General features: G+C 45.0%; 2 protein-coding genes across 3 annotated transcripts in view; one reads left to right on the forward strand and one right to left on the reverse strand.

The window, feature by feature from the left end:
* Positions 1 to 986: 986 nt before the first annotated feature.
* Positions 987 to 13,379, reverse strand: LOC311224982 (CCR4-NOT transcription complex subunit 9-like). The gene is made up of 9 exons (XM_084310156.1): positions 13,310 to 13,379; positions 12,898 to 12,959; positions 12,257 to 12,436; positions 8,581 to 8,696; positions 8,308 to 8,417; positions 7,618 to 7,727; positions 5,839 to 5,937; positions 5,635 to 5,726; positions 987 to 4,376 (listed from the first exon to the last, which is right to left on the reverse strand). Exons 2-9 carry the CDS (start codon positions 12,913 to 12,915, stop codon positions 4,208 to 4,210), a joined length of 894 nt encoding a protein of 297 aa, XP_084166282.1. The 5' UTR covers positions 12,916 to 12,959; positions 13,310 to 13,379; the 3' UTR covers positions 987 to 4,207.
* A 198-nt stretch (positions 13,380 to 13,577) lies between these two features.
* Positions 13,578 to 22,901, forward strand: part of usp37 (ubiquitin specific peptidase 37) — a 148,458-nt gene continuing 139,134 nt past the window's right edge. For both annotated transcript variants that reach the window (XM_084311065.1, XM_084311066.1), the window contains exon 1: positions 13,578 to 13,750. The gene's annotated coding sequence lies outside the window, so the exon portion shown is untranslated. The remainder of the gene's footprint in view (positions 13,751 to 22,901) is intronic.

The raw sequence follows: 22,901 nt of genomic DNA on the forward strand, positions 1-22,901 counted from the left end.
TTCTCAAGATGGCTGCCACCAACGATGTTGAAATACTATTTCCATCATATAATTTGATAGACCAGGCACATTTCAGCAATTTTCTAGTTGTTTTTAATAAAACCTCACTAGAACATTTTCATCTTATTCCCAGCTAAAATCCATGATGGCCACACTCAAAGAATTGTCAGTTTCCTAAATCTATATTCAGTAAGTACGGCATGTTGTACCTGAATTTTCAGCTGACTCTCAGGAATACATTTCTTGCCATTTTAGCTCAATCCAACAAATATTGAATGCAAAGAGAATTGCACCAGAGGCAAACTCACTACTGTATTTGGATATATGACATGCATTGCTAATGACCAACCCTTTAACCACATCAAGTATTTTCAGGCATAAAAAGATAGTTGTATTTATATTATGGGAATTAATGGATACTTGCTCTTATCTCAAGATCAAATTATATGACAGAAATGGCATTTTGGTATTGTCTGTGGTAGCCATCTTGAAGAATAGCAGCCATGTTGGAGTTTTAAGTGACTAACATTCTTTTTCAGCAAAGTAAACCCAAGAGAACTTCTGTGCCAAATGTTGTTATTGTTGCCCTATGTGAATGCTTCTGCTAAATCCTGCTTACAGTAGCTACTGTGATGGGAAATCTTTATTTTTGCCCTTTAATCCTACTTAGAAAATGTCTACAATGTGACAATTGTTCTTTCTCTGATGTAATTTTCTATGTAAAGATCCTGCTATATGTTGCAAGACATATATCTTGTATCGAGTACCTTCTGCATTGTAACGATACAACTGCCCGTTGTCAGGGCAACACAGGGAAATTGCATGATTGCATTTACACAGTACAGACATGGTAATGTCTGAATTCTAGTATTAACATATGAAGCACAGCTTCTTAGACATTTTTTTTATTCTTGGTAGCCCCCCACCCCGTTATCCTGTTTGCCTCTTTGCATAAAACAATTTTCAGGGCTCCTTTCAGCTACACTTCTATACATTTCTCTTATCAGCTTCTATCCTTGATCCAAGTAATCATTCTTTCAGTTTGTACTGGGTCATTGTTAGAGTAATATTTCCACCACACTACATTGTACAAATCTTTTTGTGTAGAGATACAAATTTCACAAGAACCATTTTCACTTTACTGTCAACACTTAACTACTGGTTGGCTACATGATATGGAGAATTTCAGTCAAGCCATCCTAATGTACCCTTCCATTCAAAAGGTTCACTGGATAAAGCTTATAATACGTTTAGCCAGCACTTTCCTAAAAGGAAAGCCTGCAAATGCAGGATGGATATTTTTGGTCCTATGGGGATCAGATTTATTTACAAATGGAAGGCTTGAGTGTGTTATTTTATGGTGCACATATACTTCTGCATGTGTGGCGGATGTATGGGGTGGATATTGGAAATCCATGGAATTCCATCTTGCTAAAGTAAAAGCGCAAGGAAATGTTGACTAATCATTGTACTAGAAACTGAGAAACATGATTTCCCTCCATAGGTTAGCCAATAGGGTGTATATTGGAAATCCATGGAATTCCATCTTGCTAAAATAAAAGCGCAAGGAAATGTTGACTAATCATTGTACTAGGAACTGAGAAACATAATTTCCCTCCATAGGTTTCATGGCATTCCGATATCCACCCCATATCAGACAGGTGGGCGTGACAGGTCCATTTTCTGAACTTGTATGAGAACAATAACTTAACTTTAAAATATCTAGACAGTTTCCCTGGAATTCTTGCTAGGGAACAGTTTGGACCCAAGTGTCAGTTATTGCATTAGCAAACATTGCAACAGGAAATAAACTTGGGTCTGTTATTGTTGTCAAGATGAAACAGTAGGCCTATATATAATTATTCTTCTTAAATTCTAAATATAACGGAAGATATAGACCAAAATGTAGTACGAACAAATATTAGACCCCTCATTTGGATCAAATACTTTGGGGGCTAGAATGCATGCAGCATGTTGTATGTTATGCAGTGCAGACTATCTTTGGGGCAATATTTGTCCCATCTCTTGCTGTTATCAAGTTGAATACAATATCAACACATCTAAGGAATTATAGGGTGTCCATTTCATAACATGGGCTGTGCCCTTTGACCAGACAGTCCTGGATTGCAATCTCGTCGGACGTTGCTCTTGCTCTTTTACCTCTGCTTACTATTCCGTCTATATTTCCCCATGCATTATTGCCTGTCTGTAGTATGTGTGGTCTTCTCCTGGTGGTGGAAGTGCTGCTGTACCCCGCCATCCTATGGGTGATTTTGGTACATCTGAATCTGACCCATTTTACGGAATTGTGCGGTCGTCTGCCCCATGACGGTCCTGGGTGGCGATTTCCGGATACAGTTACCGTTGCCTGCTCGTCTAACTGCTCTAGATTTCTCCATGTATTGGCAATCATCAGTTATCCACCGCTGTATCTACTGCATGCCTGACCATCCGTTGAATGGCCATTCCGAGGTTTCTTCCTTGTTAATCCTCCTATTAGTTATCTACGTTTCTGTGAGTTTATCCTTCTCTGCACTGAGTGTCAACATCACAGGGTGTTGTTCTATTATGATGTGGGTCTGAGAAGCCCGTCGAGAAACTGTGATATTGGGCTATACAAATAAACTTGACTTGAATATCCAAGCACCATTTTGAATGTGGTTAAAATTATTAATTGCATTTGAGTCCCAAGGTTTAAACTAAAATAAAACAATTATTAAACAATTACCACTAGTCAAAGTACAGTCATAAACACTGCATTAAAATACATACCAATAATATTCACCATCACAATTAGAGATCAGTAACAGTCAGCTGTATATCATCGCACCACTGCACATCAGGGTCAATGTCTATTCACTTTAAATTCAAACCAATAAATTCAGGCAGTGGATTTGCTTCATAAAATACAATTTTGAACGACATTTTGGATAGGAAAGTTATCACACCCAACCTGATGAATACTTCTATCATCAGCAAATGAATGGCAATCTTTCATTTTGAATTTAAATTGAATGGACAAACTATGCAGTACATAACTCCTTAGCACTCCTCCTATAGCTACCGACGGTGATCAAGAAAACATCCAACACGTGTGGCACATTCAAAAGTTCTAATTTGAAATCCAACAGGCAAAAAGAACAAACAGTTATTGCTCTGTTTTGGAATGTTTACAGCAGGTAACATCCATGGACTCCATGCTCTCAAGAAAAGAAATAAGAAGTCGCTTTAGTTTTCCATCCTGGCCTCGTTTTACAAAGAAGAAATACTAACAGAAATGTGGTGGAAAAATAATCAAGCTATCATAAAAAGCAGAAATGCCTACCCCTACCTCTGTACAGCTCCCTTAAACTCCTCACACTGTAACCTCATATAAGCCGACCGGACAAAATCTGCGGTGTCAGCATGCACCCGACCACACGATCCTGGAAGATGAGTCAGGATGGCTAAACTGGGCCTGAAGTCCGGCTAAAGGTTGTAGTCTTTGCACCATATGTCGGCCATCTTGCCAGAATTAGACAGTGATGCAACCATCCAGGTAAGTGTCTCTATCAGGTAGTGTGTTAGCATCTGAAAACTCCTTGTTGACGCCACATGGAGACAGACATGAGATGTAAACTCGTACAGACAAGAGGCTCCCACTGTATTGTCCTCTCCTACTTCTGAGGAGTGTGTGTGTGTGTGTTCAAGTTTAATGTCAACTAGGGGGTAGTCCAGGAAGCAGACTACTGTGACTGGGATATAAATTTTTTTGATGCTTTGTATTCAAACCTGCAAATTTGTTGAAAAAAGTTGTTTCATGATATTTTACTGTGTTTGCCGAGAAAGCTAAATCTCCTCAACAAACAAGATATAGGAATCTGTATACCAACAATTTTATGCTAGGTTACCGCAAAAGTGATAAAATCTTGCTCCAAATCTGTGACACTTTGACCATTTAGGGTCAAAACCATGCAGATTTGTACGTGGATGTGATTTAATCTTTTTTTTAAAGGTCTAGGAGTTGCATGAATCGGGTATATCTTAAAGCTGAGAATGCAATTGAAGTAGTCTTTATATCCCATGAACAACAGCCCCCCCCCCCCCAACTCTTATGAGTATCCCTGCTGTAGGCGATCACTGCGTAATCCTGCCTCTTGAAGTATCCCCCAGCTTGTGTGTACTGTACATGCGTGTGTGTGTATATATGTGGGCCCACTCCTCCACATCACTGTGTGGCCAGTGGGATGCCTCTGGCATCGGTGACCTGGCCCTCCTGCAGGTTCTTGACCAGCTGGGCCAGCCAGCGCTTAGTGGTAGTATCGTCCTTCAGAACCTGTGCGAAGGTGCTGTCCTTCAGCTGGTCAGGAAGACACTGGCGCAGGGCTTCTCTCGCTCTGAATGGATCACACAACAAAACAAAATAGGAAATTTAAATATTTCAAAAATCATCTATTAAACTTTTGCACAATAATAACTAGAGCTGTCAGTTTATCGCGTTAATTCGATTAATTAATTACACAACAAATTATCACGTTATGAAAATGTACTCAAAATTAATTTAAAAAAAAAATATATATATATATATATATATTTATCTCATTCATTCCATAAGAACGTAGAATAAACATTTACAGACTTTTTTTTTTTAAATGGTCCATTTGCATGTTCTTGATATCTGATTCTAGGGACATCTATGGATCTCAGGGAATGTATTCACAGTGTCAGAAATACTGTGTCTGTTACTAGGCTTGAGTAAATTGTAATGAACCAAATGAGAATATCAATTACATTTTTTATTTTCTTTATCTTTGACTGAATAACACCATGCTAAAATTTACCAGACCTGAAAAATCGAAGCAAATTCATAAATGGAAGATGATTAAACAGAAGGTTTTGTAGATACAGTACTGAATTCTGCCATCCGGACACATGCAATTTGAAAAATTATTATAGAATAGCGAGGGCGGCTGGGTGGCGCAGTGGACTAAGCGCTCATCACCAATGCGAGAGACACTGGTATCGAATCCGGCTGTCAGCGTTGCCTCCGGCTTGGCCGGCCGTCATACTGGCTCAATTGGCAGAGTCAGCGGGAGGGAAGCCGTGGGTGGTAATCTGGTCGTTGTAAACAGCGACTCCTACAGGTCGGTCAGGGCGCCTGCACAGCGAGGAAGGGAGATGGTGAGGGTAGTGTGAGCCTCCCACACGTTACACCTCACCAATGAGAGTCCGCGCTGGCAGGTGAAAATAAGTGGCTGGCTGACTCTGCATGTATCATGCAGGGGACATGTGATAGTATCCATCAACCCTCCCTAGACCGACCAGTGGGGGGCACATGCGAGCAACGACCAGGAAGGGGAGGGGGGAATTGGCATGACGACTAAATTTGGATGGGAGACACAGAAAAAACAGGAGAAAAATAATATAGAATAGCAAGCCTAAAATGGTTATGCGATTAAAATGCGATTAATTAATTACAAATCCTGTAATTAATTAGATACTTTTTTTAATCGCCTGACAGCACTAATAATAACCTAAAATATGACCAGTGGAATACAACTTTCAATTAGATGACATTCATGACATGACAACTCCTGGAGGCTATGAAATGAAGGTGTGGTAAGAAGAGTCCATTTGCAAGGCTCGTGGTCCCACCTGAGATTATCCGAGAGGCGAAGGTAGCAGCGGACCACGTGCTTTAGCAGACGTGCAGATGGATCTTTAGAGAGCTGCAACACCATTTTCCCCTGAAAATAACAAAGGGGAGAATCGATACCACGATAGTAGGCAGACAATATGCAAAAAAGACCTGCTTGAATATCTCCCTGTAGTCTAGGCTGTATGCAAAACCACACTTACAAGAATCATGGCCACGTGGGAGAAGCGCTCGTAGGTCTGGCATATGTAGGCCAGCCCTGTGTCATCCAGTAGGATCTTCTGCAGTATGAAGGTAGCGACCTGCCAGTCGGGAAGAAAATCATTTGTTATACTAAGACAACGTAAGTTTAGCCGTAAGCGCACGTGTCATCTTTTGTGTTCGCTCAGAAAAGGAGAGGAAACGATTTTAAAGGGATAATGACCTTATAAATATGCATATTCTTTTTCTCCTCCGGGCACTTCTCATATTGTGGTGAACGTTTTTCTGACTTGGTACTTCAATTAACTGAAAAATACTTGCCGATAGCGGTAGCCATTGGTTTCAATAAAGAATTTAACAATGCCAACAAGCAGTTTACATGGAATGTTGTTAATTGACTTACTAACTAATGGTGGTGATACACAGCGCAACTTTCTGGGGAACATGACGTGTGCCAAGTTGAATAGAACATGTACAAACCTGTTGCAGGGATGCAAACACATGTAGGGTGAAAACAGAGAGAGCTGCCTGAAGCAGTAGGTATTTCTGGTTGGTTATTTCACATTTCAATTCATGAAAATCATCACTTTAGGTGGCAGCATAGGTTAAGGCACTAGGTGGCAGCATAGACCAAGGCTCTGGGTGGCAGCATAGACCAAGGCTCTGGGTGGCAGCATAGACCAAGGCTCTGGGTGGCAGCATAGGTCAAGACTCTGGGTGGCAGCATAAGTCAAGGCTCTAGGTGGAAGCATAGGTCAAGGCTCTGGGTGGCAGCATAGGTCAAGGCTCTGGGTGGCAGCATAGGTCAAGGCTCTAGGTGGCAGCATAGGTCAAGGCTCTGGGTGGCAGCATAGGTCAAGGCTCTGGGTGGCAGCATAGGTCAGGGATCTAGGTGGCAGCGTAGGTCAAGGCTCTGGGTGGCAGCATAGGTCAAGGATCTAGGTGGCAGCATAGACCAAGGCTCTAGGTGGCAGCATAGGTCAAGGATCTAGGTGGCAGCATAGACCAAGGCTCTAGGTGGCAGCATAGGTCAAGGCTCTAGGTGGCAGCATAGGTCAAGGCTCTAGGTGGCAGCATAGGTCAAGGCTATATGTGGCAACATAGACCAAGGCTCTGGGTGGCAGCATAGACCAAGGCTCTAAGGTGGCAGCATAGGTCAAGGCTCTAAGGTGGCAGCATAGACCAAGGCTCTGGGTGGCAGCATAGGTCAAGGCTCTAAGGTGGCAGCATAGAACAAGGCTCTGGGTGGCAGCATAGGTCAAGGCTCTATGTGGCAGCATAGGTCAAGGCTCTGGGTGGCAGCATAGGTCAAGGCTCTGGGTGGCAGCATAGACCTAGGCTCTAAGTGGCAGCATAGACCAAGGCTCTGGGTGGCAGCATAAACCAAGGCTCTAAGTGGCAGCATAGACCAAGGCTCTGGGTGGCAGCATAGACCAAGGCTCTAAGTGGCAGCATAGACCAAGGCTCTAGGTGGCAGCATAGACCAAGGCTCTAAGTGACAGCATAGACCAAGGCTCTAAGTGACAGCATAGGTCAAGGCTCTAGGTGGCAGCATAGGTCAAGGCTCTTGTAAATTAACTGAAGGAGGAAAGCTGAAACTTGTCTCCTCAAAATATGACTTGCCTTGTAAGGAAAACAAAAACACCGAAAATGTCAAAATATCTTAATTCAGTCAAGGGCAGTGGGTGGTGGGGAGGAAAAGCAGAGTTTAGTTAGATTTTGTTAGTGGATCTGTTTGACAAATACTGTAATCGAATGGAGAGTAATTAAGAGTTGAATACCGTTTTGGAGAGTTCACTCCCTGACTCCATAATGCGCAGACACAGTGGGATGATTTCAGTGGTGAGCAGGAAGTTGATCACTTCTTGTTCATCTGTTTTGACCAAGGCACCTGCAAGATACAGAGAAATAAGTTACTTTTGAGGGCATTTGTGTATTTGTTTTTTTATTTGAATGTCTATTTTCTTTATTTTATATTTAGTTATATTTTAGTTGTTTCGTGGATGTATGTGTATATGTTTTGTTTGTAAAGATTAATACAAATATAATTGATAAAAAATTAAAAATTAAAAGTTACTTTTGGCAGCCTCTGAATGAATGGTGGTTGAACTTCACTTACTACAATGGTAGACTATATGAATATCTCATGTGGGACTTCTTACTACAATGGTAGACTATAGGAATATCTCATGTGGGACTTCTTACTATAATAGTAGAGTATGGGAATATCTCATGTGGGACTTCTTACTACAATAGTAGACTATAGGAATATAAGTATTTCTGGGATTGAAAGATGTGTTTGCCAGATGATTCTCATTTTCACTACATGCATCATAAAAATGTATTTACAGAATGTCCATATTGCAGCCTTTGTGATATATACTGTATTCTTACATATTGCTAAATCAATATATATATACCGGTATTCAACACATTGTTCAGCCCTACTTCTGAGCAGGTATAGAATTTACCTATGACTCCTAGGCTGGTGAGGCGTAGGTACTCAAAGGGCCGTGTCTTGCTCACGGTGTGCAGGAAGGGGTACAGGAAGAGTGGGATGTGAGCAGCAAGAAACGCTGACCTGGAGAAGTACAAAGAATGATGTCCTTATCAATGGGACCCGACTGTAATGGGACTGTAATAGTTACTGTCAGGAACGAATCCTCTACACATGAAATGGCAACAGAAACAGGCTGTGGAAGATCTTTCCAAGGTCTCAGTAGGAATCATTAATAAGCCATTACCGTGTCTCTGGGTGTGAGGCGACACACTGTAAAAGTGCCAGGGCATTGCACACTCTGTTGGACTGGTGAGCTGTCAGTGTGGGTGGGTTTATAGATGGATAGATGTTCACTATTTCCTGAGAGAGAAAAATAGGAAAAACACAACACAATGAGTAATAGGGGTGGTGGGGGGGTCGATACAGTGATATATTGCTGCCAATATTATATTGATACACTGACGCCAAGTATCGATATAAAAAGAACTAAAACAAATAGTGAACAGGTGAACAGACTGAAAACGTTATCTTATTAGATAAAACAGATGATGTATATATATATTCGTATTGCAGATGTTAAAGGTTTTCAGTTGGGGACAAGTTATAGTTGAATAAAGGTAATAAATCGCAATATAGCGATATTACAATATCGTGACTCTCGTATTGTGATAATATCGTATTCTGAGACCTCTGGTGATTCCCACCCCTAAAAGGGCAACTGTATTAAATAGCACCCTTGGTTTGACGTAATTTGCCCTCCAGGTGTATGCCACAGTGCAACACAGCACAGTTTGCGGTTCAGTTGGGTACTAGCAAATGTAGTACTTCTTAAAACAAGAATGGGTATTTTTCTATATGTATTAAGTTATACAACATGTACAGAACGAATTAGGACCACCGGTGCTTCAATACACCACTGCACTAGCCTCAAGTGGTCTGGTGTAACGATACCACAGGTACAGTATGCCTAGAACGAACAAGATGTGATCGTTTCTTCATGCACAGAATGCAAATATGCAGCCACCTAGATCATCAAGAAACCAGGAATCGACTCTGCAGAAAGTCTGCATGCCTAGTAGCCTACCGATTATCTGTTACAGAATGACCTCCTAGCCTAGACCCTAATCCACAGAGACGGCCCTCATAGCGGTCAGAGGCTCTTCACTTAGCAAAAGCAAAGGGCCTCTCCTCTGTCCTGATTCTCCTGGACCAGTCGGCAGCCTTCGACAGTCAACCATCAGATCCTCCTTGCATCCCTCTCAGGAATGGGAGTGGCTGGCTCTGCGCTGGCATGCTGACATCCTACCTCGACGACCGCTCCTACAGAGTATCATGGAAAGGGACCCTGTCTGCGCCCCTCCACCTTCGGACGGGTGTTCCCCAGGGCTCTGTCCCTGGACCACTCCTCTTCTCCCTCTACACACCAAATCTCTGGATAACATTATCACGTCTCACGCCATCTCACATCATTGCTATGCCGATGATACTCAACTCTTCCTCTCCTTTCCTCCCATAGATATCCATGACTGAGCGAATCTCAGCCTGTCTGACATCTCTACCTGGATGAGGACCAACCACCTCAAACTGAACCTAAGCTAAACAGAATTGCTTCACCTGCCGGCCAAATCCTCCCCGCTGACCGCCCTTTCCATTACAGTGGAAAATGTAGCCGTGGCCTCGTCCCCGACCACCAAGAACCTTGGTGTAGTCCTTGACGATCGGCTGAACTTCTCCGCTCACATCGCCGCAACGACCAGAACCTGAAAATCCTCCTGAGCAATGTCAGAAGGACCCACCCCTTCCTGACAAAAGAAGCCACTCAACTCCTTGTCCAATCAACAGTCATCAGGGGTGTAACGATGCATCGATTAATCTAAATGCATCGATTCTAATGTGTCTAATGTGAGAATCGATGCATCGATTTGAATATGTTAGAATCGATTATAATCTAAATTAAAATAAATAAATAAAATAAAAAATTATGTTTTTTTTTGGTGTGTATTATTTTTATTGACCATTCCATTCTTGCTGAATCAGTTCCCCCAGCCACATTTGTGTATTGAAAATTTTTTGGGGAATTAACTGATCGAATTAATCGAATCGTGGTCAAATTAAGAGATTTCATGATGCATTGAATCGTTGCCTGAATAATCGTAATCGAAATTAATCGCTGTGAGGTCGCATCGTTACACCCCTAACAGTCATGTCTTGCTTCGACTACTACAATGGACTGCTTGCTGGTCTACCAACCACCGCCATCAAGCCTCTGCAACTCATCCAGAACGCAGCCGCCCGTCTGATCTCCAACCTACCAAAGTCAGCCCATGTTACCCCACTTCTTAGGGACTTGCACTGGCTCCTCATCACCACACAAATACACTTCAAGGTCCTGGACCTGGCATATCGCGCAGCGAAGGGAAGGGCTCCCGCCTACCTTCGGTCAATGGTCTCTAACTACACACCCTCAAGACTCCTCCGCTCGACATCCTCTGGCTGCCTCAGACCCACTCCTATCCGAGCTTCGGGAGGGTCATCAAAGAAAGAGAAGCCGCCTATTCTCAGTCCTTGCTCCACAATGGTGGAACAAACTTGCCCCCACAGTTAGGACATTCGAAACCAGACCACTCTTTCGCCGTCAACTAAAAACACACTTCTTCAATCAATATCTGAAATTAAGAAAAGAAAAAAATACACTAACCTTCGTGCTGTCATACTATAATGCACTCTTCCTACTATACTAATATGTCTTTACTACTATGCACTCAACACTGCAGCACCCAAGTTTCAGCACTGTTTGATGAACATTGTTACTCAGCTGATGAGTTCAAGTTCAAGTTCTTTAATAGTTGTCATACAGAAGTACAGAATACTTTCATACAAAATGCTTCTTACTGTTACGCTCCAGAGACTGTGCTAGACAAGATAGTATCAAATAACATAATAATATAATATAGCATGAATTTAGAAGAAAAATGAGGTCACAGTGTTCGGTATAGACATATGTACAATGTTCTGAGTTACCATATAATATACAATACACAATACTATGCAGTGTACTAATGTACAGTACTATCTAGTGCAAAGCAGAAATGGGATGAGGTACAATTAATGAGCTGATAGAGTTGTACCCTTCCTGCTGACTTGTCATACAGAACTTGTAAGGCGCTTTGGATAAAAGCATCAGCTATATGACAAAATGTAAATGTAAAAAAAAAAGCACACAGTTAAGACAGAGCAAAGGAGTTCATAGAAAATGTAATGAAAACACCAAGACAGTACCTCTCGCGCCCAGCAGGCACCACAAAACACATTGTCAAGACTCTGCAAAGCTTTTCTTTTAATGCCAATTATGATGAGATGATTAGACTATATATAGTAACATATAACTTACCCATCCCTTAGCCCAAAAAGTTACTTTTAAGTCCACAAGAAATTGTTTGTTCACCAGCTCTGAATTTGTGACTTCTACTCAACTTGGTGCATGCACACTTTTACCTGGTTGTTTGATGGTTCAGTGAGGATCGAGAGCGAGCATTTCAGCAGGTGTTTGGCATGATGTTGTCAAAGAGCGTGTGCACCAAGTTGAGTATGTGGTCATGAAAACAGAGCTGGGGAAGTAATAATTTATTATAGACATTATTTGAGGGGAACAGTGACTTTGCACTGTACATTGTGAGCTTTTAGAGAAAACTGGAATAGATTAATTAGGCCGCCTAAGTGCCTGCAGGCATGTGTTGAAGTGCTACGACCAAATTTCAAAGTTGACTGGTCCACGACTCTGTTTACTCACTGTCGAGTCATGTTCGCACAGCTAAGCAGGTCCAAACGTAGGGAGCTACTAATTGAAGACTCTAACGCAACTGGCAAGCCTGCACCTTAGCTATGCAAGGACATGCCAATGGAAGGGACACAGTCAATACCTGTAAAAGGGCAGCAATGGTACCACAAGAATGCCAGAGCATCGGGGCCAGGTCTGGTACAGACTCTCGTTTCTTGCTGAGCTCCAGCAGGGCATTCTCCCTCGTCTCTGGGCTTGACAGCTCATTGATCCACTGGTAGATCTTCTCCCTGTCCACCTGAGCCAGGGCTGTGGTTACAGCCTGTAGGGGTGAAGGAATAATAGTAAGCTGGTCAATTCATCCATGAGTCTACGAGATGGAAACTGACTGTTTCCAATTGTATTCACGGGTAACGGTTACCTGTATTTATCATAATTGTGTGGCAGACGTAAAAGCTATCAAATGTACGTCAAATGTATATACTCTCTTTTCTGGACTCTTTTTGTATCACAAACAGTACTGTATTTGCAAATCTGGTATGTCATAAATGTATAGATGTAGCAGTACTGTCTATCTGTATGTCATCATGTATGTCCTGATGAATTGAAAATGGGGGACCCTGATGTAAACAAGACGAAAGTCTTTCTCTGGTCTGCATCCCCATAACAATTGTGTGTATTGAGCTGTACTGTACCCAATCTGCAATCTGTTAAAGTTTTCAATCAATCAATCCCTGATGCGAGTTCAGATCAATGAATGGAGTCTCGAATATGGGTACTCACTGCTCCTGTAGCCAGCATCCTCTGCAGCGCCTGGATATGGTCCCCCGGAGGCTGTTGAGACCCTATTGTAAATATCGGTCAGACAAGCAAGTAGCTAGCAAAGTAACGTCGTTGTTGTAGTAAAAACAAGTCAACAGCAATGGCTACCTTCAAAGCTAACGACAGCCAGCACAAGCTAGCTGCTTAGCCAAATGCGTGTTGTTTCGAACCAAAACGCGCGTCCATCAACAAAATACAGATGCGCCGCTATCTAAGTTAGATAGCTACACATGTCTGGTTTATATATGTGTTTATCATAAATAACACCACGTGTGTACTCTTGGTAGTTTACTAGCTAGCTGGGATATATGTACCAGCTAAGGCGATGCTTTTTTTGTTGTAAAGTAAACAATATGATATGAGTCCAACGCACTGAACGAAGTTAAAACAAAGCTAGCGTGGCTAACGTGAGGAGGTGAGATCTTCTTCTTCTTCTTCTTCTTCTTCTTCTTCTTCTTCAATGGGTTTAATGGCGGGTCGCGACCACAAAAGGCGCATACCGCCACCTACTGTACACCCCAGCAACTGGGCAGATAAGCAAGTGAGGTGAGATCAAGATGTCGCGAGAGTAGAGTGTCGGCGGTGTTGTTCCCGTTTCTCATTTCCGGTGAACACTGCTACATTCCCGCCATCATCACCGAGCAGCGAGCAGCCCTGCGGAGCGCTGTGCAGCAGGACCATTCTGTCAACAAGCACACTACATACTGGGGTAGCAGGTGAATGCCGGCAAAACCAACTGTCTAGCTACCCCCGTGGAGTTTTGAAAACGACATTGCGATTTAAAAGTTCGTAGAAGAGCACGTCTCGTCGAAAGGTAAAGAGCTGTGGTGCTGCAATTAAGTATTGACATCAATGTTTCTTCACCACCAAGTGACACTCAGGCACATTAGCCAGGTAGCTAACACGCTAGCGAGGTTAGCCGGCTAGCTTCAGCTAATGACGGCCTTTCCATCCCTAGCGTCACGTTAAATCACCGTTAGCCGCCGGCTCGCGATATTATTAACGTTACATCCCCCGTCCTCCCAATATGTCGGGGGTTTGTTTGTTATCCCAAGTTGCAGTTCATTTGTCCACAGCTTTATGGCCGTGTGTGTAGCCAGGTGAATTAGTTAGCTGCAGCTGGACGTAACGTCAACAACAAGCCACGGACTTTTCACTCGCGTCTCGGTGGTTAAAGCCGAGCTCAATACACATGTCATGGGGTCATTGATTGATTGATTGAAAAGTTTATTAACAGATTGCAGAATGGGTACAGTACAGTACAGCTCAATACATACAATTGTTAAGAGGATGCAGACCTGAGAAAGACTTTCGTCTTGTTTCCATCAGGGTCCCCCATTTTCAATTCATCATTTGACACACATGACATACAGATAGACAGTAGATAGACAGAATGGACTCTGTTTTGCCCATGTGTAATGATAGTTTGTTGTCGGCGAGCCATATGCAGATTTTGCCTAGTTCCGAGCTGAGGGTTTTTTCAACCTGTAACTTGTTCTTGTCAGAGACCAGCAGGGCTGAGTCGTCCGCAAACAGGAACAAGTTGCAGTCATATCAGGGCTAGCTAACGTTAGCTATACACACACTACACTGCTAGCTAATCCAGCTGTGATTGATTGATTGATTGATTGATTGAAAACTTTATTAACAGATTGCAGAATGGGTACAATACAGTACAGCTCAATACACACAATTGTTAAGGGGATGCAGACCAGAGAAAGACTTTCGTCTTGTTTACATCAGGGTCCCCCATTTTCAATTAATCAGGACATATATGACATACATGACATACAGATAGTCAGTACTGCTACATCTATACATTTATGACATACCAGATTTGCAAATACAGTACTGTTTGTGATACAGAAGGAGTCAGGAAAAGGGAGTATATACATTTGACGTAGAATGAATGAATGAATGAAAAACTTTATTAACAGATTGCAGAATGGGTACAGTGCAGTACAGCTCAATACATACAATTGTTAAGGGGATGCAGACCAGAGAAAGACTTTCGTCTTGTTTACACCAGGGTCCCCCATTTCCAATTCATCGTAACATATATGACATACATGACATACAGATAGACAGTACTGCTACATCTATACATTTATGACATACCAGATTTGCAATTACAGTACTCTATTTGTGATACAAAAAGAGTCCAGAAAGAAAAGAGTATATACATTAGGCGTAGAAACTGTACATTGGATTGGGTAGGTGGGGGTGGGACTGTACATTGGAGGTGGTTGGGTGGGTGGGGGGGGGGGGGTTGGGTAGGAGGGGTGGGTGGGGACTGTACATTGGAGGTGGTTGGGTGGGTGGGGGGGGGGGGGGGGGTGGGTAGGAGGGGTGGGTGGGGGACACTGTACAACTGTACAAACAACACTGTACATTGGATTATTGACAAGACCATACTTGGTAATTTACTGTACATTGGCGGGGGTTGTGTTCGGACATTTACAGGGGCCAGTTTCGAGTTGCAGTCTCCCTTTAGGTGTTTTTTGAGAGTGTTTTTGAAAGTGGGTAGTGATTCACATTCCTTTACAGCTTTGGGTAGGGCGTTCCACATTGATGTGGCATAATTGCGAAACGTGTTTAGTCCCTTGTTTGAGCCGAATCTGGGTTTAACATGATTTGTGGAGCTCCCTCTGGTGTTGTGATCGTGGTATTCACTGACCTTTGGGAAGTATTTAGTCATGTACATGGGTACCTTGGTCGTGTAGTGTATCTTGTAGACCAGGCCCATTGCAAGTTGCTGTACTCTGTCGTCTACTCTAAGCCATCCTAGGTTGTCAAAGTGGGCAGGGGTGAGGTGGGTTCTAGGAGTAAGGTCAAGCAGTAGTCTGACCAGTTTGTTTTGAGATGTTTGTAATTTTGTTTTTAGCGCCTTTGAGGTGCTTTGGTACCATGAGGTGCAAGCATAGTCGTAGTACCCTTGAATGAGTGCTCCTGCTAGAGTCTTCAGGGTATTCTTGTTTACCAGTGAGGAGATCCGGTACAAGAAACGAGTTCGTTGGTTGACTTTTTTTATTACATTGGATGCCATTTTGTCACAGGAAAGATTTGCCTCTAGGATGGAACCCAGGTAGGTAATATCTTCTTTCCTTGTGACAATATTGTCACCCACTGTAACTGAGAAGCCGTCGGTCTTGCTGAGTTTGTTATTTGAACCGAATAGAATGGATTCTGTTTTGCCCATGTGTAATGATAGTTTGTTATCAGCGAGCCATATGCAGATTTTGCTTAGTTCTGAGCTGAGGGTTTTTTCAACCTGTAATTTGTTCTTGTCAGAGACCAGCAGGGCTGAGTCGTCCGCAAACAGGAACAAGTTGCAGTCACAAGCTGACGACATGTCATTTGCATAAATTAGGAACAGTAGCGGACCTAGTATGCTTCCTTGTGGAACACCACAGTTTACTGTGAGGGGGGGGGATAGGGTACCGTTTACCTCCACCATCTGCTCTCTCCCCTCCAGAAACTGTACACTGTCCATCTAACGTGAGCTCTTGCTGCACATCCACAGTGTCACGACCACGTTTGTTTACATTTCCATGCGATTATGGAATGGAATTTCTTCACAAGGTGTCTGCGCATTTAGCTGACGTGTTTGCTAGATTTCTGTTGACTTTGAGAGTTTCTTTTGACTTTGAACTAGTTTTTTTTGATGACCATACTGATGAGCATGTACTCACTGTAACAGTTATGAATGAATGAAAACTGTATTGAACAGATTGCAGAATGGGTACAATACACAGTACGGCTCAATACACACAATTGTTAAGGGGATGCAGACCAGAGAAAGACGTTTGTCTTGTTTACATCAGGGTCCCCCATTTTCAATTCATAGTGAATTCATTGTAACATTGGATTGTTGTATTTCGCTCTAAGTTTAGTCAATAACCTATTGACTAGCAACTCCTTGTATTGCTATCTAACGATACCTTTATAGATGATGCATGTTCTCCATTGATGTTTGCTTACAAATGAGCTATTAGTTGGTTAACGTTGTCAACTAACCGTGTATTGAGAGTAACTGCTGTGGTTTCAGTGTACTGTATCTGCACGATAGTCATGTTTGGCTGTTAAATGGCAATGTATAAGCTGTGATATACAGCATACCTACCTGGGTTACATCCTAGAGGCAAATCTTTCCTGTGACAAAATGGCATCCAATAAAAAAAAGTCAACCAACGAACTCGATTCTTGTACCGGATCTCCTCACTGGTAAACAAGAATACCCTGAACTCTGGCAGGAGCACTCATTCAAGGGTACTACGACTATGCTTGCACCTCATGGTACCAAAGCACCTCAAAGGCGCTAAAAACAAAATTACAAACCTCTCAAAACAAACTGGTCAGACTACTGCTTGACCTTACTCCTAGAACCCACCTCACCCCTGCCCACTTTGACAGCCTAGGATGGCTTAGAGTAGACGACAGAGTACAGCAACTTGCAATTGGCCTGGTCTACAAGATACCAGAAGGATATCAGATATGTGAAGGATCAGATTAAACCGAATATATATATTTATTTATATATATATATTTAAATAGTGTTTGTATATCGTTTGATATCCCCTGTATATTCCTTGTACAATATGCACTGAATATCCCTTTAGTCTACTAAACAGCCCATAATAGTTTCATTCTACCATTGGACGAGAACCTGGCGCCAGGTTGCCATACCCCTAGGTTCAAGTTCAATCGTGCCGCCCAACATGTCGTGGCAAGCCCCGGTTCCGCGTAGGAATACGTCTGGCGAAATACGAATGGTACTATTTGTTCATAGCGCATATATATATGGCGCAAGTAAAGTAGAACTTTCTTTTAGTCCAGTTCTTTACCCTCCAACAGAGTGACAGACGCGAAGCCTCACCCACGACGCACGTGTGGTGTAGTAAGGCCTACTTGGCCTCAGAATAGGCATTGAGATATCGTGTGGATTAATAGTTGAATAGTCATAGTTTGGCACTATACCGTCGAGTTGGACGTATTCTATTAAGCTAATAATAGTCTATTTATGTATGGTGCATCGTTCGGTTAGAGTTATAAAGTTATCAGTACCCCCATCGTTCCTGACGTTATCTGGACGCTTAACCAGGCTGGGCAGACCCCTAGTGGTGCTTGCATCCGAGGAGCTCCGGGCCAGGGCGACTGGACCTGTATATTGGATTACTCTACCCGGACGACGGCGAGCCTTCCACGGCTTTGATTATTCCATGGATAACGGCCAACACTGCGGAGTGTTGGAACTACCCCCCGGAGAGGACTCCAGGTGAGACGGCGCTCTACACCAGTGAGGTCGCCTCACGTCTCTCCGTTGTGGACCGGCAGCTACCGTCCACCAGAGGGTCCAGCTGTATTCGTCTGCGGACCGAGGTTCTGTGGGCACCGTGTTCAAGACTTTGAATTCTCCCAAGAAATCGTCGGCCAGATGGGATACCGCCAGCGGCTTCTCTAACCCCCCCCTCCTACTGTCTTACAACCAGCGGGACCCCCCCCCCCCCCTTAGTGTATCCAGCTATAATCATTTAAGTACCATCGCTATAGTTCCTAAATATCCAGGTTGTATACTTACTCCCTGCGTAACCAGAGATTGGACATTCAATGTTGATTTACCTACGAATACTCATTTGCCATACAAGTGCATATTTCAAATCATAAGTGTAAACAAGTGAACGTTGTATATACCTTTTGCTATATTAAATATTCGATTTGTACATTTGTGTGGACTTCGTTTCATCAGGTGGGAAAAGTGTTCATCATATTTATATCATGTACTGGATGGCCAGAAGTTAAAGTACAAGAGGTAGTGGTATTAAATACCATATCTAACAATACAGTCAGGGAATTGTACCCCTCAGTTACAATTGGTCCTTCGAGCCGGAGGGTAACTAGTGTAATATTAATATAGTGTTATTAATATTGAAATGGCCTATGATGAACACTCCACGAAACGGTCCTCCTAACCTAGAACGCCCGCGGCGCAGACGACAGCCACCTCAGTACTTAGAGGATTACACTGTCAGTCAACTACCTAGCCTTCGACAAACGGTAAACGCGGTAAAAGTAGAAAGTAAAATTATGTCTGACCTTAACGACCAGGTTTCCCCGACCACAGAGGCCCTAGTAGGTCCTAATGTAACTGACCAAGCTCACGGTGGGGACCAGGAGGGAGCTGACATGCCTTTACCCCCCGCCACTACCGAAGAAGTAGTCCCCGACCACCCCCGGGAGGAAGACAACCCTACAGAGAGAGAACTCTGCACGGAAGAAGAGGAGGAGAGCGCCGAGGAAATAGAGCTCCAGGACTCCCCAACGAGTACCCCCAGGAGCGGCTCACGCAGGAGCGGCTCACCTCCACAACCGCCTTCCCCCAGCGAAGCAGAGAGGATGCTACAACAGGCGTTCCTCGTCAGCCTGACAGCCTCTACCGAACGCGATCAACTTCAGGGTGAACGCGACCGTCTCCAAGCACAGGCGCTCAGCGAGCGCCAACAACTCCAAGCGCAACAACGGAGCGAAGAAGAGCGCACACGCCTGGAGATGAGACGCCTTCAGACGGAAGAGAATATGGCAAGAGACCGGGCCGACGCCCAGCGCGCCGCTGCCGGTGCCCAAAGAGAAGCAGATCTCACCAAGCGCGAAGTCGAGCGCGACAAGTTACAAGCGCAGCTAATGGAGCAGCTGATCCGCAAGGCAACACCCTCTCCCTCCGCCAGGGGTTCAAGGAACTCGTCGAGACAACAGTCAAGGGCAGCGTCTCCTCAACGAGCAAGCGACCCTGAACTTGACCAACAGACCGAGCCTATACCCCCCGCAGACCCCCTTCCCAGACCGGTCCAAGCGAGACCCAGCTACAAGGAAGGAGCGGCATACACTGCGGAGAAGCTAAATAAACGATTACAGGATCTGGAAGATCTGATAGAGGAAGAAGAGGGAGAGGAGGAGAACCAAGCCCGACGACAGCACAGTACTCCACCGGACCAGGAGGTCCAGTACAGCCCAGGCTATACCCCCGCGGCGCTGCGCTACAGACCCCCGACTCTATTCACGGGTGAGCACGACGCACGACCAGCCCCGAGGAATAGCACCTGGACCAGCGGGCCATGGTACCCTGTCAGTACCAGCCCACAGCGAGGCGCAAGAGGGGACTCGCCCAGGAGGTCTCTCCCCCAACGCTCGCCGATGTATCAGCCATCCACGGCGTCATACATTGCCACGCCGTCATTTCCAGACTTCGCCTATGAGAGTCGAGCACAGTACACGGAGCTCCGGATGTGCTTAGAGACAATGATGGTGGATGTCGCTGATGAACGCCACAAGTATGCAATATTACTGAAGCACCTGAAAGTACCGCGAGCGCACAATATAGCGCTAGCCTATGCCACCTCTTCGACACCATACACAGCGGCCCTAGCGGCGCTGGACCAGAGATATGGACGTATATGGGATTACGTAATTCAAGAGATAAGGCATATTGATCGCCTACCCCCAGCCACAGACAATCGCTCATTAGACGACCTGTCAATCAAAGTGCAGTCCCTGGTAGGGATGCTGGGAGCGCAACGGGAAAAGGGCATGCATGAGCTATACGCCAACTCTAACGTCGAGAGGATTTTGGAGAAGCTGCCACCCGCAAGACAGGAGCGTTTTAGGCGGCAGAGAGACTACCGGGATCCCAACGGCCCCGAACCATCCCTCCTTGATCTAGCCGACTTCCTGGCGAGAGAAGTCAGCAGCTTACGACTGGATACATTCAGGCGGAGCACGCCAAGCTCCAGAGAGGGACCCAGGAGAATAAATGATGGAAGAAGATCGGTGACTGTCATGCACCAATCAGAGTCAGTACCGAGCAGTAAGAGTCACAGCACCCCCTCGAGAAAAGAGAAGTGGAAGATAGCGTGTCCCTACTGTGAGAAAGAACACTGGCTGTCACAATGTGACCTATTCACAAAGATGAATGCAGAAGAAGTGAGTCAATGGATAAAGTCCAATAGGCGCTGTTACCGATGTGCGCGGCCACACATGGCAGCCGAATGCCGCCTAAAGAAAAGGTGCAGTCGGTGCGACGGAGCCCATCTAGATATACTACACGAAAGTAACAGAAGACGGCCTCCACCTGCACCATCGAGCGGCACCAAGGCAAGTGTCATGTACATTGACCCCGCCAGCAGCAGCGGCGCCCAAGTGCTCTTAAAGGTAGTCCGTGTGACATTGAGCTACCAAGATAAAGTCATGGACACTTACGCCGTCCTTGATGACTGGTCAGAGAAGACCCTTCTGCTCGCGTCCGCTGCGGCCCAGCTGGGACTGCGGGGGAGCAAGAACGAAATGACGATTCGGACAATAAGAAGAGATTTAAAGACGATAAAGGGCGAGAATGTCTCCTTCACTATCGCAGCAAACGGGCAGCCAGAGCGACGGTATAAGATTACAAATGCTTTCACCAGCCAAGAAATAGGACTATCGCAGTACACCTACCCTGTCGCCAAGTTGATGGATAAATATGTGCACCTGCGCCAATTACCTATCCCGCTCATAGACGGCGCTACCCCGACCCTGCTGATAGGCTCCGACCATGCAGAACTCATAGTCCCGATTGACCGGGTCCATACAGGACCCCGAGGCTGTCCTGCAGCAGTCGAGACCCGCCTAGGGTGGACCCTACAAGGCCCCCTCGCTAAATCTCTCAACCGAACAGCAGCCACTAGCTGCCTCCACTCCAGAACGACAGAAGAAGACACCACTCTCCTGCAGCATGTCGAGAGGCTATGGACACTAGAGACAATGCCCTTTAAGAACGAAAGGAAAGATATTCGTTCTAAAGAAGACATTTACGCCATCAACCTACTCGAGCAGGGGACAAAGAGAGTCACAGTCGGCGGAGTGATGAGATACGCAACTCCACTCCTGAGGCGAGAGGGAATGCCCACCTTTCACGCAAAGAAAGACGCCACGGAGCGCTATCTACTGAACACAGAGCGGCGCCTAGCCAAAGACCCCGCTCAAGAGAGTGTGTACCGCGCTGAGATTGAGAAGCTAATCACAGCGGGACACGTAACAAAGATTGACATTAAAGAGGCCGATCAGACGACCGAATCATGGTACGTGCCGCATCACAAGGTCCATCACAACGGCAAGGATCGCATTGTGTTTAACTGCAGCTACCAGATCGGAACCCAAAATCTGAATAAAGAGCTCTTGCCCGGCCCCACACTCGGCCCCTCCCTACTAGGCGTGCTACTGCGCTTCCGCCAGGACAAGGTGGCTATCAGCGGGGATATCAAAGGGATGTTCTTGCAGGTGAGACTAGTAGAGGAGGACAAGCCCCTGCTGCGGTTCCTATGGAGAGAGAGAGGATCGGAGATGAGAACCCAGCCATCTACCAGTGGGAAGTACTCCCCTTCGGAACCACATGCAGCCCGTGCTGTGCTACCTTTGCACTACAGAAACACGTCGCAGAGGACCCAGCAGCAGATGAAGAGGTCCGACACAGTGTGAAGAACAGTTTCTACGTGGACAACTGTTTACAAAGCGTTTCGACTCAAGAAGAAGCCGAGGCTCTCCTAATCAAGCTACGCGCCTCCCTGATCAAAGGCGGCTTTGATCTCAGGCAGTGGGCCAGCAGTGACCCGCACGTATTGCGCAGCCTCTCCCCCGCGGACAAGGCTGCCAGCAGCGAGACCTGGATGGCGACCATCCCAGGAGAAGCCCAAGAAATGACACTAGGACTAGTCTGGCGATTCAAAACAGACTCGCTCCACTATAGACACAAACCCTTGACTCCAGAGCAGGGAAGGTCGACGGCTACACCGACCACCAGACGGAGTGTGTACAGAACACTCGCCAGACAATATGACCCGTTGGGATGTATTCTACCTTACACCACCAGGGCAAAGATGATTGTACGAGCACTATGGGACAAGGACCAGGGCTGGGACGACCCAATACCCGCACACCTT

The sequence above is a fragment of the Notolepis coatsorum genome, assembly GCF_963971535.1.
Source record: "Notolepis coatsorum genome assembly, chromosome: 3".
NCBI lineage: Eukaryota > Metazoa > Chordata > Actinopteri > Aulopiformes > Paralepididae > Notolepis > Notolepis coatsorum.